The sequence below is a fragment of the Carettochelys insculpta genome, chromosome 11, assembly GCF_033958435.1.
Source record: "Carettochelys insculpta isolate YL-2023 chromosome 11, ASM3395843v1, whole genome shotgun sequence".
Taxonomy (NCBI): Eukaryota; Metazoa; Chordata; order Testudines; family Carettochelyidae; genus Carettochelys; species Carettochelys insculpta.
The window spans coordinates 29,357,225-29,372,300 of NC_134147.1; the positions used below are offsets into that span (position 1 = coordinate 29,357,225).

The 15,076-nt window shown below is 44.0% G+C and overlaps 2 protein-coding genes across 3 annotated transcripts in view; one reads left to right on the forward strand and one right to left on the reverse strand.

Moving 5' to 3' along the window:
- The window catches only part of UROC1 (urocanate hydratase 1), a 72,521-nt gene extending 62,808 nt beyond the window's left edge, over nt 1-9,713 (reverse strand). Inside the window, exons 1-2 of the mRNA XM_075005343.1 lie at nt 9,588-9,713; nt 2,677-2,807 (exon numbers count right to left, since the gene is read on the reverse strand). Of these exons, the coding sequence (XP_074861444.1) occupies nt 2,677-2,807; nt 9,588-9,713 (257 nt within the window). The remainder of the gene's footprint in view (nt 1-2,676; nt 2,808-9,587) is intronic.
- Nucleotides 9,714-12,655: 2,942 nt separating this feature from the next.
- LOC142019088 (netrin-4-like) overlaps nt 12,656-15,076 on the forward strand; it is a 72,721-nt gene continuing 70,300 nt past the window's right edge. For both annotated transcript variants that reach the window (XM_075005497.1, XM_075005498.1), the window contains exon 1: nt 12,656-13,325. In XM_075005497.1, the coding sequence (XP_074861598.1) occupies nt 13,214-13,325 (112 nt within the window). In that variant the 5' untranslated portion in view covers nt 12,656-13,213. The remainder of the gene's footprint in view (nt 13,326-15,076) is intronic.

Here is a 15,076-nt window from a genome sequence, read left to right on the forward strand (position 1 = left end):
ATCTGAGGGATACAGTTTACAACACGGCCTTGTCGGTGTTTGGAAGAAGAGCTAGAAACACGAACAACTGGTTCGAAGCTAACTCCGATGAGATGATTCCAGTCATTGAAAAGAAGCGCACTGCACTCCTGGAGTACAAACGCTCACCGAGCCAGAGTACCCAGCAAGCACTTAGAGCGGCCAGAAGAACAGTACAGCAGACAGCCAGGCACTGCGCCAACAACCACTGGCTCCAGCTATGCAGCAGCATCCAGACCTGTGCTGACTTTGGTAATGTCAGAGGAATGTAGGAGGGTATGAAGAAGACATTAGGACCCACCCAGAACAAAATGGCACCTCTGAAATCCAAATCTGGTGAAGTCATCGCTGACAAAGCCAAACAGAGGGAGCGCTGGGTTGAGCACTACTCCGAGCTGTACTCACGCGAGAACATTGTGGTTGACGCAGCCCTCGATGCCATCGAGCTCCTACCAGTATTGGACGAACTGGATCAAGAACTGACTGTGGATGAACTGAAGAGAGCCATCGACAGCATTGCAGCAGGAAAGGCCCCTGGCCAGGATGGTATACCACCAGAGGTAATCAAGTGTGCCGCTAACACACTCCTGGAACCCCTACATGAGCTACTGTGCCTGTGCTGGAAAGAGGATGAGGTTCCACAGGATATGCGCAACGCTAACATTGTAATGTTGTATAAGAACAAAGGAGACAGAAGCGACTGCAACAACTACCGTGGAATCTCCCTTCTAAGCGTCACCGGTAAACTGTTTGCTCGTGTCATCCATGGCAGACTCCAGAAGATTGCTGAGAGGGTGTACCCCGAATCACAGTGCGGATTCCGCGCAGAGAGGTCTACCGTTGACATGGTCTTCTCTCTAAGGCAGCTGCAGGAGAAGTGCAGGGAGCAGAGGAAGCCACTCTACATAGCCTTCATCGACCTGACCAAGGCCTTTGACTTAGTCAGCAGGGATGGTCTGTTCAAACTGCTCCACAAGACAGGCTGTCCTCCACAGTTACTCAAGATGATCCAGTCATTCCACGAAGACATGAGAGGAACCATCCAATATGACAGCGCATTTTCGGATGCTTTCAGAATCAGGAGCGGCATCAAACAAAGATGCGTGCTTGCTCCGACATCGTTTGGGATCTTCTTCGCACTCCTCCTGAAGCATGCCTTTGGATCTTCAACAGAGGGCATCTTGCTGCACACAAGATCTGATGGGAAACTGTTTAATCTTGCAAGGCTGAAAGCCAAGTCTAAGGTGCGGGAAGTCCTCATCAGAGACATGCTGTTCGCAGACAATGCTGCTGTAGTGTCTCACACAGAAGACCAGCTTCAAAAACTGCTGGATCAGTTCTCCAAAGCGTGCAAGGACTTTGGGCTTACCATCAGCCTAAAGAAGACAAACGTACTTGGTCAGGATGTTGCTGAATCCCCATCAATCAGCATTGACAACTATATGTTAGAGGTTGTCCACGAGTTCGTTTACCTCAGGTCCACCATCACTGACACCCCGTCGCTGGACACTGAGCTAAATAGGAGGATTGCAAAAGCGGCCACAACTCTATCCAGACTCAGCAAGAGAGTGTGGAATAACAACAAGCTGTGCACTCACACCAAAATGCAAGTCTACAGAGCCTGCATCCTCAGCACCCTCCTTTATGGCAGCGAGACTTGGACCCTGTATGCCCATCAGGAAAGGAGGCTGAACATCTTCCACTTGCGCTGCCTCAGGTGCATCCTTGGAATATCATGGAAGGACAGAGTGACCAACACTGCTGTCCTCGAGCAAGCTGGAATCCCAGCCATGCACACCCTCCTCAGGCAGCGTCGGCTCCGCTGGCTTGGCCACGTCCACAGGATGAATGATGGAAGGATTCCAAAAGACATCCTGTATGGCAAGCTAGCCTCTGGCAAAAGACCTCCCGGACACCCCCAGTTGCGCTACAAAGATGTCTGCAAGAGAGACCTCAGAGAGGTAGACATCGAGCTGGACAACTGGGAAGAACTAGCAGACGACCGCAGCAGATGGAGGCAGGGGTTATACAAGGGCCTTCAGAAGGGCGAGATGAAGATCAGACAGCTAGCAGAGGAGAAGCGAGCGCACAGAAAGCACACTAAGGACTTGCCAGACACCCACCACATCTGCAAGAGATGCAGCAAGGACTGTCACTCTCGTGTGGGCCTTCATTGTCACAGTAGACGCTGTAAATGAAGCCCTCAATTGAAACTATAAAGGGCGTGATCCATAATCTATGCAGACTGAAGGATGCCTACTTACTTACTTACTACTTAGTACTACTCACGAAGTGCCCAGTATTTCCCTTGTTGGACAGTGGAATACTCACTAATGCCAAGGGGAATTTTGTGCAGCTACAGAGCAATATAGAGCCCAGAGTACAAAGAACCTCTGTGATGCAGCTGATGGGGCAGTATTCCAGCACTACAACCAAGGCTCAGTATCAATGAAGTTACTATTCTGCAATTCCATACGAGACACGGTATTTATTCTTTTGCTTGATTCACTGCGTTAACATGTGCTGACACCGTCTCTAGATGGTCTTAAGTGAAGCATACGGGGGAAACAGGCTTTTCACAGAAGTGAGCTATATCCAGAGTACAAACATGTCACTGGCGACTGATGGCAATTCTGAAAAGTGCCCTCCAAACCTTACCTCATCTCAATTTCTGGGCAGAATCTGTACATGTAAATATGGCCATAGTGCTTGAGCTCATCCGCAAATTCCAGAGCCAGCTCTTTATGGATGTCAGGCGGGAAATAACGCAGGGCATTCTGCAAAGCCAGCTGTCAAAGAAAAGGTCAAAGGTAAAATGAAGATGACTACGTGTATGGTTATCATAACAACATGAGCATTGTCAGATACAGTGGGAAACCTGCCCATGTTGTAAGAGTATTCAAGGTTACTGGCCTTAAATTAATAAGGATCCAAGAAGTGGGAGAGCTAAGCTTTTATGACGCTATTTCTTCATCCTAATCCTTGTACAAACAGAAAAATATCGGTTGAGTCAATTACACCCAGTCTCCACCAATTGCAGCAGTAGACAGAGGGGAGGACAGCAAAGGAGCCAGCTGAAGATAACCAGGTAGTAGAGTTCTAATCACACCATTCCTCTTCCAGCATGACTGCATCCTACTACACTTGTCCAGAAAGGCAATGATATAGGAAACAGCTCTGTTGTGGTTAAACAAGTGAGGACTCCCTGAGGCCAGGGGAAACCTTAACTGGGGAGATACAGCTAGTTGATGACCTCTTTGCACTGCTGGAATGGCATAAAGGGGCTAGACTGGGAAAAACAAGCTGCTCTTCTGAGATATTTATTACGTGAACCCATCAATGAAAATGCATATAGGCTCATTTCACTCAGAGTATACTCATATCCCATGTATCTACACACTTTATAGTGGATTCTTGTAGGATGTCTCCTATTAAAAGTAACCATGAGATGTTTTTGAAATGCTCATAATGAAATGTAAATTCAAGGTTTTTCCTATTTCTTACAAACTGGACAATGGACTAACATTCGTAGAAAACCTTGATAAGGTATCCACGTAATTTAGGCAAAATCGGGGTCAATTTTAATGAAAAATGGGACAGTTTTTGAACAAAAATGAGAAAATAATAAGCCTACTTAGTAATAAGGGAGAAGATAAAATGTGTAAAACATGCAAAATCGTGAAATGATTGGGAAATTAATTACTTGGATGAATAAAGCCATTTTGTCTAATATTTGAATAAACCTAAACATGTGTGTGAGAGTAATAATACAGATATTGTATATTTGAAGTGAAATTTGAAGTGCCAAAATAATCACAGATGGGTGGTATTTTAGGCACTATCTCACATATACTGTTCTTGACATTCATCAGATATTTATCACTAGTTCAACAATCAGAAAACCAAGCTATGAAGTGCTAAGGCTACTTGAAGCTATATTTTTGTAATTTTATTTTATAGCTGTTCAACACAGCCTGAGGAACCAGACATTGCAGGAAATAGCTTTGGTAGTGTTTTTTCTTGTAAGACAGCACTGAACCAAGTCTCCATTGTGCTAGGGGGCATTGTTCTGCTGAGGGAACCATTGTTCTGAAATTACAACAACAAGGCCCTGGTCTCTGATGGGCCCAGGAGGTCTTATGGCACTTTCCATAAGAGTAAGATTTCCACCCCTGTGTCAGAGGTAAATTCACATTACGTGCTGCTTGTTTCAGTTTTCCTGCCTACATTTCAGCTGAATTAGTATTCTTGACACTTTGCAACGCATGCCACTGCATAGTATGTTGCTCTGTATTATCGCACATTTGCTACAATTCTCTTCAGTGGTAATATATTTTCGTATTAAGAGCAACGAAGGGTCCTGTGGCACCTTATAGTCTATAAGGTGCCACAGGACCCTTCGTTGCTGTTACAGATCCAGACTAACACGGCTACCCCTCCGATACTTTCATATTAAGCTGATTCTTGCACATGGAATTAAACTCTGCAGGCTGTGCTAAGACCCTCTAGTCCGTGGGCCTGCTGAGTTGTTGCCTGTAGTTTGCAAAGCACATGGATGACATGCTTTGGGATGAAAGGGGAAATACGTATGCTCTTATCTTTGTGTAACATTTTGTTAATTCATGTAGCCAATATGTGTCAGAGCCATTATGAGGACAAAGATTGTACAACATTTAATGGGCTAAATCACACACAAAGGTCACAAAAAAGATTTCCACTTGCATGATAAATGGCAGCACTATCTAAGCTGCTTTCCAATCAAGGTAGTTTCAAACCATATTTAACATCTTCATTTGGGTGATTTGCTGGGACTGGGGATAGAGTTTGCTTTACGATCTGGTGGATCACAACTACTCACCATGAGGGAGAGACTCTTGTTGGAGTAGCAAGAAATAGCATCTTGGAGAAGGGGGAATTACAGCACATATACCCTGCACTTGTAGCACTCTCTAGGGGCTGTATGAGGGAGCCATGGATGCATATAATTTATAGAGAATGTGAATTGGAATAGTGCAGTATGGGACAATGGTGTCCAGAATAGAGAACCCACCAACTCTACTCAGCCAAATTATTCACAGCACAGTCATTGTTCTGCAGAGATAATCCATTTCCACAAAAGCCCTTAAAAGCCATACAAAACCCATGCCTTGGCCTAGTAGTAAATCTCTGGTTGACTTCCATGGTCCAGGGTTTGATCTTGTTGACTTGGCATTCTCCAGATAACTCACCATTTGAGCCTGCAAGCCTTCTACACAGAATTGGAGTTACCACATGAAAAAGAGGACACCCCTGAGAGGGAGTGTATCTGTATCAGTAGCTACCAACTCACATTGTATTAATGTGTTGTAGTATATATAGTACATTATTACAATGTGAGTTGGTAGCTACTGATACAGAAACTCTGTCAGGGGTGTCCTCTTTTTTGACAAAACAACAAGAAGTCTTGTGGCACGTTATATACTAACAATTTTTTGGAGCATAAGCTTTCATGGGCAAAGACCCACTTCGTCAGATGCACTGCACGAAGTAGGTCTTTGCCCACAAAAGCTTATGCTCCAAAAAACCTGTTAGTCTATAAGAAGCCACAGGACTTCTCTTTGTTTTTGCTGATACAGACTAATGTAGCTACCCTTCTGATACTCTTTTTAAAAGGTCAAATATGATAACCCTAAAAAAGTCCCTCTGCCATCAATGAAAACTAGCATCCACAAGGGCTGCCAGATGAAACAAGAGGAATATGGTGAGTAAGGTGTATAAGAAGAGATCCTCTGACTATGTAAGAAAATGTTCCTTGCATAGGTATGCTTGCTTTTGAGTACATAGGATCAGAGGCTCTTTGAGGTAAACAAAAATCTGCCATTTATAGCAGCTGCACTGAGAATGTGGACAATAAAATCCAGAGGTCAAAATTCACCATTTTATTGAAAGCATGAAAAGAAAAAAAAAAAAATCCCTTCACTGGGAGGTAGAAAATGCACATTATTTTTTTCAAATTCAACCACCCTTTTGGCAGCTTGATAAGCACTTGTTTTTCAAGAGCATGTTACTAGCTAACACAAAAATTCTAGCTATACTTAATATATGATAAGCTTGGGTGTTTTTGTTAACTGACATATCAGGTGCAGTCAGTCATAACTACAATGATTTAGCGCTGGAGAATTTCAAATGAGTGGATACATTTTGCCACATACCCAAAAATAAAATACAATTATTTGGGATAAAATTCTATGTGAGGAGAGGGGAAAATGTGTAACAGGAAAAGGGGAAACATTGCAACATTTGGACTTATGGCTGTGTTCTATGTTCACTGTCAAGTACTGAAGGAATGAAAATGTTATTTTTCTAACATGGCTACAATCCCCAATATTATTGAATAAATATTGTGAATTATTTGTGGCATAATGGCATATTTTTACCTGATCTACAAATACAGTTCAACAAATACAAAGGGTATTACAGATAAATAAATACTAGAGCTGAGCAAATGTTGTGAAAACTTCTTTGTGAATAACTGCTTGGAATTGTTTGCCTGAGTTTATGCCTTTTTGTGTTTCTTTTCCAAGCACATCCAAGAGATTGAGTTTTGTAACACAAACATTCATGCAAATGAATTCCCAAGTTGCATGTACCTGTATAAGCAGAAACCACAGTGAATTCTCAGAGGAAAGCATATATACCAAAAGTGCTTGTATGTGTGTCCACAGTCAATTTCATGTGGCTTATGTAACCAAACCCAACTAAGCAGAACACCTTGAATTTTGTAAGGTCCTGCCCTCTTCTCAAGTTATCAAAATATGCAGTCCTGTGCTGGACCTTTGCACAGGAATGAATTTTATCTATAATAAAAGCATTTCTGGAAATTCCAGATTTCCCTATGATTGTTCTACAAGCACAGAATACGATGAAGAGATTCATTTTCACAGATGCTTAATACCTACAACTCCTATTGACTTCATCTCATGCTGCAGGTTTGGGAATCTCCCCAACATCCTCAGCCACGAAGACTGAAGCAAAGAAATCATATAGTCTCTCTGCAGTGGCTTTATCATCCTTGATTGCTCCTTTCGTATCTCAGTCATTTAGGAGGCCCCCTGGTTGTTTAGCAGGCTTCCTGCTTCTAACGTACTTACAAAAAGATTTTGCTATTACTTTGAGCTTTTGACTAGATGTTCCTCAAAATCTTTTTTGGCTTTTCTTATTACATTTTTACACTTAATTTGGCATTGTTTATGTTCCTTCTTGTTTACCTCACTAGGATCTGACTTCCACTTTTTAAAAGGCACATGGATTTTTCTAAACCTTGTTTGAAGGCTTTATATTACTCCCAGAAACAGAGGCACAAGAAACCAAAACATTGCAATGGTTTACAACTGTTATTGCAGAAAAAGTCTGACCAAGGGGAAATAAACATCCTCAGCACATGTAACTGAGCAGAGTTCCATTGACTTCATAACCAGATGAGATGCTGGACTACTTTTAACCTTTGCTCACTAGCTCTTTTTATTAGAAAATAAATTTACATACACACACTTCTAGATAGTCTCATCATTACTCATCCCTGTCCGGGGTCCTCTGCTCGGTGTCCCCCTCCGGCTCCCTTATTTTAAACCTTTGACCCTCATTCCCGTTCCTGGTTTTTCTTTCGTTGTCCCCCGTATTTATTTGGGACCGGGCTGTTTTTAATGGGTCCCCTCTCATCGTGAGAGGGGCCTTTTAGCCGTGGGCAGGCTATGGCTGCCCACTCCCCCGGCATCCAATATGTCATTACTCATCCCTGAGGAAGGTGGAACTCCTTCAGCGTTTTTAAACCACCTTAGAGAAAGTATTTTTTAAACATGGAAGGCATTTGGGCTTTCAGGTATCAAATAAATACCAGCTGAGACCCTGAACCTGGTAGGAGTTTAGAAGTGGAGGATTAAAAGCCAAACAAATCAGAAAGGAAGCTGTTAAACCTTTAACAGACCAATAAAAATCCACAACCAGGATGACCTCCTATTAACTGCTATTGATAAGGAGGGGAGGGAATAGAGTAGGCTGCTGGAAACCAGATTATGACTGAACTAACTTCCATTGGAGTTAGTTCAAGGAAAATACTTGGCCTGGGGAAATAATATGGATAACAATATTTTCCTCTTTGTGAGGAAAGGAAGACAGGGAACTGTACTAGTGTCCATTCATAGAGTACCTGCTTTATTATTTCATAGGAGAAAAGGGGTGAAGACCTCTTCATGATATGGCCTGCCCCGGCGAGTATCTGTAGGTCCATAGAAATCTTGGAACATCTGTTGAGGCCCTGTGCCTCTACACAGCTGTTCTAAGCATCTCCCCTCCTCCTGGTAGCATTGCTTCTTCAGGAGTCATGCAGCCATTTACCCTCCCCCCACGCCATCCATGGCCGCACTGTAATAACCAAGGAGAACATTCCCCAGCACCTAACTGTTGCGCAAAGCAGCATAAATTCCTTCTTTGCGCACTCTCAGTTGGTACCTTCTTGTTCCAAATACCCCGGGAGCCTCAATCCTTGGAAGAGGGGCTTCCCAAGGACTGAGGGGAAAAAAATTCCCACAGAGATCTGGGTCTCCCCCCGTACACAGCTCCACCCCAGTTGGTTTTTAAGTATTTTGGTTCCACGTTGCTTGTGGAATTGGACAGAAGAATCAAACCTCAAGTGCCAATTCACTACTCACACAAGCAGGTGGAATACCAAAGACGTCTATGGAGTTGTGCCTACTTTTGCCAGTTGTGAATGTATCTGTATGTCAAATGGGGGAAGGAGAGGGAGAAGTAAAATGTTATATTACTGTTGCTATTATTTTCTGATGATACATGGCCTTTCAACCTATTAAGGGACCCACCTGCTGCCCTTGAATGTGCAAAACTCCTGCTGACTTTCATTTTAATGTAACCTCTTTGTGGATAAAATTGTAAAAAATTTCTAGTAAGGATTGAACCCTGATGGATTACTTAACTGCACAAGCTAGTGAGTCAAACCAAAAAAACCAGAGAGTTGCACAACCGAGAACAAATCATTAACCCAATCTTTCAAGGTCTGTGCCTCTGCAGAGGGCACCAGGAAGTATCTGACTAACCTTTTAAATACGTGTTCCCCAGTAGCATCCCAAAATACAAAACCAAAAAGGGTCATAGGTGGCTGGGTTGTAAAAAGTTGCTGAGCATCTGTAGTTTTGGTTTTGTGGGTTAAGCCTCGCACACATACACTAGGTTGTTTTAACGGGGGATACTCATAAAATATCTAGTGAAAAGTGCTGGATTGGCAACTACAGTGCCTAGAGTCTCCTCATTAGCCCCAGAGAGCCCCAAAAACTGTTATGCAAGTTTCCTCCCATACTGCCTCACCAACGTATCTCAAGCTTTTCCCTGGAGAGAGGCAATGAGGTAGAAAGCAGAGGAGTCCCCAGGGCTCTCTCTATTAGGTGCCAGCTCAGTGGTAGTAAAGCAACTATTAAAACATATTTAGTTGCTTTGTACTTTGGAGCCTTTGAGGCAGAAGCCCAGCTGCTTTGGATAGCCAGAAGGGAAGGGAGGCATAGTCCCGCAAAGCTCGTTACCTTTTCTTCCTGGGCGGTGAGGTTGGGGGTTCTCACAGGTACATGAGGTACTTCTTTCTTTCGCCCTCTGTTTTCAGGCAAGGGATGCAGAGGAAGCCCCCCACAAATCTCCTTCAGGCTACCCATGTCTGCTGGGGAAACAAAGGATGAAGCTAAAGCTGGTTCCAGGGGACTGAGAAAGGAAGAGTGAGATGTACAATAGCTATGAGAGGGAGAGGAGCACCCAGCATGTGCAACAGCTATGAGATCATATCAGGGAGAACAGCCTAGCCTCTGGCTTTTGCAAACATGCCTCAGGGTCTGAGAACAGACACCACAGGTGACACTCTGTGCAATCTGATTGGTTCTTCCTTCCTCCCCTAATAATGAATCATTTACCCTTTTGCTATTTATTCTCTGGATTTAGTTAGTTGCCACTGCTCTGCTAATGTTTTGAGCTAATCTCTGGGCCAGTCCTACATTCTTTGCAGAGTCCAAAGTCATAGTGCCATCAATGCAAAGTAAGGCCAATGGACTTCAAAAAGAGATGTGCCCATTAACAATCCCATGAGTTGTGCCCTTACCCTTCTCTACTCTCAAAACTGAATATTGTGAGCTTTCTCTTAGACACCATATCATACTCCTGACCAGTTTCCCTTTCTGCTAAGAGCTGTTACCAATAATAGCATATGTGGGATGCCATCCTTATAAAGTACACATTCCTGAATTTTAACAGATTTAAACTGACAATATGTCAATCTAGCTTAATTGTTACTGTTTTTGCTGGGCTACATATTACCAACAGGGAGAAAACAAGCTTTCTCCCCTACCTGGCTTTTATATACCATGTATTATGTCTCCACTAGAGGGTTTTGTCAACAAAATTTTCTATTAAATTCTATTGGATTTTTCAGTAAGTGCAGCAAAACACAAACACTGGTAGCAGTGTACTACAAACAACAGTCTCTCATTAATGTCATATGGAGCTTGATCATGTGAGAAGTTGCACATCCTCAACTCCCTCTGAATCCTGCAATGTTGAGCCCCAGGACACTTTTCACATGATTTATAATAGGTGATTAGCATATTTAGCATAATTATTAGGCAACATTCTAGCATTTTTTAAAGACTAAAAATAGACAGGGGAAAAGTTCCAATCTACTCCTTATTTTAAAATTGCTATTGAATTTTCCTTTTTAAAAAAAAAAAATACATCTCAAAAGACAGGAAAAACTGAAGAGGAAAAGACACAAATAACTCTCTCTCTCTCTCTCTCTCTCTTTCTCTCCCCACCACCTTTCTAGTGTGACACCCATTCTTTATTTCTGATTTTAGGATCCAACCTGCAAACGCTTAGACCGATGAAGTGCCTTTCTCATGTTTAAATTCCTATTTGGCCTACTTCTGTCTCATTACTTCATTTTAACTGGAGTAACTCCCCAGAAGCCAGGGGAGTGACACTAACATAAGGTAGGATTGAGAAAGACAAGAGTCAGCCTCACACTGGTCACTGGAAAGGGTTAGGCAGAGCTGTGTTTGCAAGGGTGGGTCCTTAAGCAATGAATTCTATACTTCTAACAACTTACACCTGAGGTAAGCCCCCTCCCCGGGAAGGCAAACCAGCTGCTAAGCTGGGGCCTGGTACCACTTGTGTGGCTCTGCTTACAAGATCAGGGCTACTATAGACTACAAGCCCTTTGGGACAGGGATGGGCTAATTTTCGTGTGTGTGCGCGCACACCTTGTACACAACAGGGGACAGGCACAAGTACATGTTCTTGTCTTGAAACACGTCTTGCAACTCGGTGGTTTGACAGGTTTGACTAGCACATCAGTTGCAATTTGTTTTGAAATCCCCTGCTACCCTGGGAGCTCCCTGCTCTCTCCTCCTGACTTTGGAAGCTGCAGAACAAGCATCTGTATCCACAAAAATGAGATATGGATATCTGCATCTATATTTGCTGATATGGATACCCGACGCTATGAAGCAGATATCTGCAAATTGGCAGGGTTCTAGATACAAAATTTGTATCTGCAGCAGTATGTGCAAATATGCTGCGGATATCTGCATCCATATCCGCGGATGCAGACAACCCAGGATACAAAGCGGATATCTGCAAATTGAGATCCACAGCCGCATTTGCGGAAGCACAGATGAGCTGCAGATATTCACACCCATATCCGCAAATGCAGATACCTGCCCGTACAAACTGGATACCCGCGGATTTACAGGGCTCTAGCTGTCTGCTTCTTCCGTCTCTGGTTAGTCACCTGCAGCCGGCACCTGTCATTTGCCCGGCTGTGGCATAGAGGGCGCTGCAAAAGCGACGGCTGAACAGCTGGTGGGAGGAGTCTCCCCCCACCCCAACATCCCTGGCATTTAATTTAAAGGCACAGGAGCAAAGTTGGGAGGCGCCGGGGTTGAAAGTGACAACCCCTTTCCCCCTCCCCCCGCGCCCAGACTGGCTCCTGGAGGAGGTAGATGCGTCTGGCAAACAACCAACCCAGGGAGCATCTGCAGCCAGGATCAGGCACCACAAGCCCAGCCGAGGGGGTGTGGACCCCCCCACCCCACCCCCTGCCGCTTAAAAAAACCTATAAAGATCGAGAAGATCCCGTGTGATAATAACCCCCTTGGCAGCCAGAGGGGACCGGGGGCAGCGCTGGCCCGTTAGGACTGAGGAGTTTGCTAGCGTGCGGGGGGGGGGGGGCGAAAACCCAAACCTCCCAGATCGGAAAGGGGGGATCGCCTCCGCCCCCCCCGGCACATGGGAGGGGGGAACTTTTCCTCCAGCCCCCGCGTCCGAAGCCCAGCTCCCCTGAGCCACACGCTGCCCCTCCGCCCCAGGACCTCGCGGGTGGGAATTTCCAGGGGCAGACCCTGTTCCTGGAGGTACAGAGGAGCAGTGAAGGGCGCAGCGACCCCGTATGCATTGGCCTGGCGGCGGGGGTGGGGGGGTGACGGGGTGTTTACATTATTAACCTGGGAGGACCAATCCGTGAAGCGGGCCCCTAGAAAGTGAGAGCCGGGTCAGCAAGGCGGGGGGCGGGGGGGAGATGTAATTGTCCGATCATTTCTCAGCGAGAGAAGCGAACTTGGTTCCTCCTCTGACCCTCTGCCTCGGGGAGCAAACGGGAGGAGAGCGCTGTCTAGGGCAACAGTCATAACAAAGCCAGGTGTCACGGTGCCTGGCCCCTGACTGCACCCCCATTAGCCGCAGAGGGGGGCGGAGGGAGGAGACCACGGGGGCGGGAGACCCAAGAAGCAAAGACCGCAAATGAAAGTGAAAGATTTAAACAGCGAGTAAATCACCGCATGTTATCAGATCTGACCGGAGACCTGCGCTCTGCTCTGCCGCCTCAGTGATGGTTTGGTTGGGGGCTGTGTCAGAGACGTGAATGTCACCTACTTTCTGGATGCAAAGGGGTAACATCTATGCATTCGTTTATTGGTCTGGAGGCAACGTGGGTAACACGCACAGGAGCCATCTGAGAGCTGGGAAGCTGTCTGGATTTAAAAGAGAACAAGAAGAATGAGACACCAGCCAGGACCTCTGCCCTGAGAGGAAGGTGAAGAAAAGGAAGACAGAAAAAGAGAAAGGCGGGAAGGAAAAAGCCATGCAGACACCCAACCTGTAGATTTATTAAATGCTTTTTGCTCCCCTAAGGACAGCTATTTTCCCCCTTACAGACATGCAGCATAAAGGCATCATGCTGATTGTGTTCTTGGAGTACGTTGTTTGTGGTCTTGGTGAGGCAGGTAAGCAAATTAATCATTCAGTATTGTCAGTCATGGGACAATTAAACCTAACCTTAAATAAAGAAAAAGAGTAGGGGACTGAAGGAGGGAGAGCAAATACTTCAAGTCTTTTATGGTTCTTTCTTTCTTTCTACAAAGAACCTGGGCTAACCAATATACATTTTTTTCTCCATCCTGCTCTGTACAGATCTGTATGTACTTCACTCTTTTCCTGTAAATTAAAATAGGATGTACAAATTATTAACTCATTTTGTTAAAAGAAAGAAAGAAAGAAAAAGAACAATGGGTGAGGAAGAATTGAGATATTCCTGGAATTTATTTTGATAGGGGATACTATCTTCTTAGTTAGGACAAAGATCAGATCTTTAGGCGGCACTGCTGAAAAGATCTGAACTATGATAGGTTAGTTGTATTTAAAATAATTATCAGAACCATTCTGTCTAGGAAATATTATTGGTATTGTACAAGAATAGACCAGTCACTCAAGTTTCTTCTTACTTTGATCAGGATTTGATGGGCAAGGTTAAATTAAAATGGTTAATGTTAGAACATCAGTAGGACTGGGACCAATGCGTAGCAGCTGGACATTTCTCCTATTTAGACTGTACCGATATTTACATAGGATTCTAAAAATATCTCGATTATAATAAAGAATCCCCTCAGGGCATGGAAGCTGGGCATTGGAATGGAAGAGCAGCTTTTCCTGCCATGGTTTAATACATCTTTAAGTTTGGAAGAATAACAAAAAACAAGAAAACTATGGTGATCAAATCCAAAAATATGAAACAGTATTGATAAAACAGGAGATGAGCCAGTGGAGTGATTCATGTGTCTTTTTCATCAGGGAATTGACTTATGATCTCTCTTTAGAAAAAGCTACAGACCGATTTAAATTTCACTTGTATGTTCAGAGCATTGCACTGATAACATCACTTTCCATATAGTGTCTTGAAGGATAATTAAATTTTCTGCTTTCGGCCTCCCTCCATTAAAATCAGGTGCAGACAAATTTGCTTCAGCACAGGCTACTCCTTGGTTAAGCCATATTTTCCAACATGATTAGGCAATAGATTCCATAATTACAAATATTTTTTCTTCAGGTAAAAAGAACTTGAAATCACAGTAACCAGAGAAATATTCTTCCACAACATGCAGAAGTTTACCGTCAATCAGGTCAGGGTCCCCAGCATTGTAAGCAAAGGTTATAGGGAAGTGTACAGCCACCATAGTCTCTCACCTCTGCTAGCTTCCCAGCTTGAAACTGTCCCAGAAGCACACAGGTAGGGAGGCATGCAGAAAGTTTACAGAAATGTCATTGTCAAGCTATTGGTGCTACTTGGGCAACACATAGCTTAGAATGAATTTAAGAAAAATCTATTGTAAATGCAACTGAAATATGGTTTGTGTAAGTTTTTCAAAGCCAGAGGGAATTTTCAATGAGATGCAGCGTGAAGCAGATTGCTCAGAAAGTCTGAAATTGTTTGTTTTTCTCCTTTCTTGATTTATTCATACACAGCATAATGATGTGGGACCTCACCATTAGACAAACAAGGTTTAGTGCTGCTCTGAAGGTTGAAGATTGAGGAATTGATTTGAAGTGCAATGACATTTTAAAAGGCTTGCGTGCTGTTTATGCAAATAGTTGGCCAAAATATTCTGCAATAACCCCTCACCCCCAACCCCAAGCGTTGGAGGTGGTCCTTCCTGGCCAGGATTGAAGCATGCTGATGATGGGTGGAATGTATGTGGGA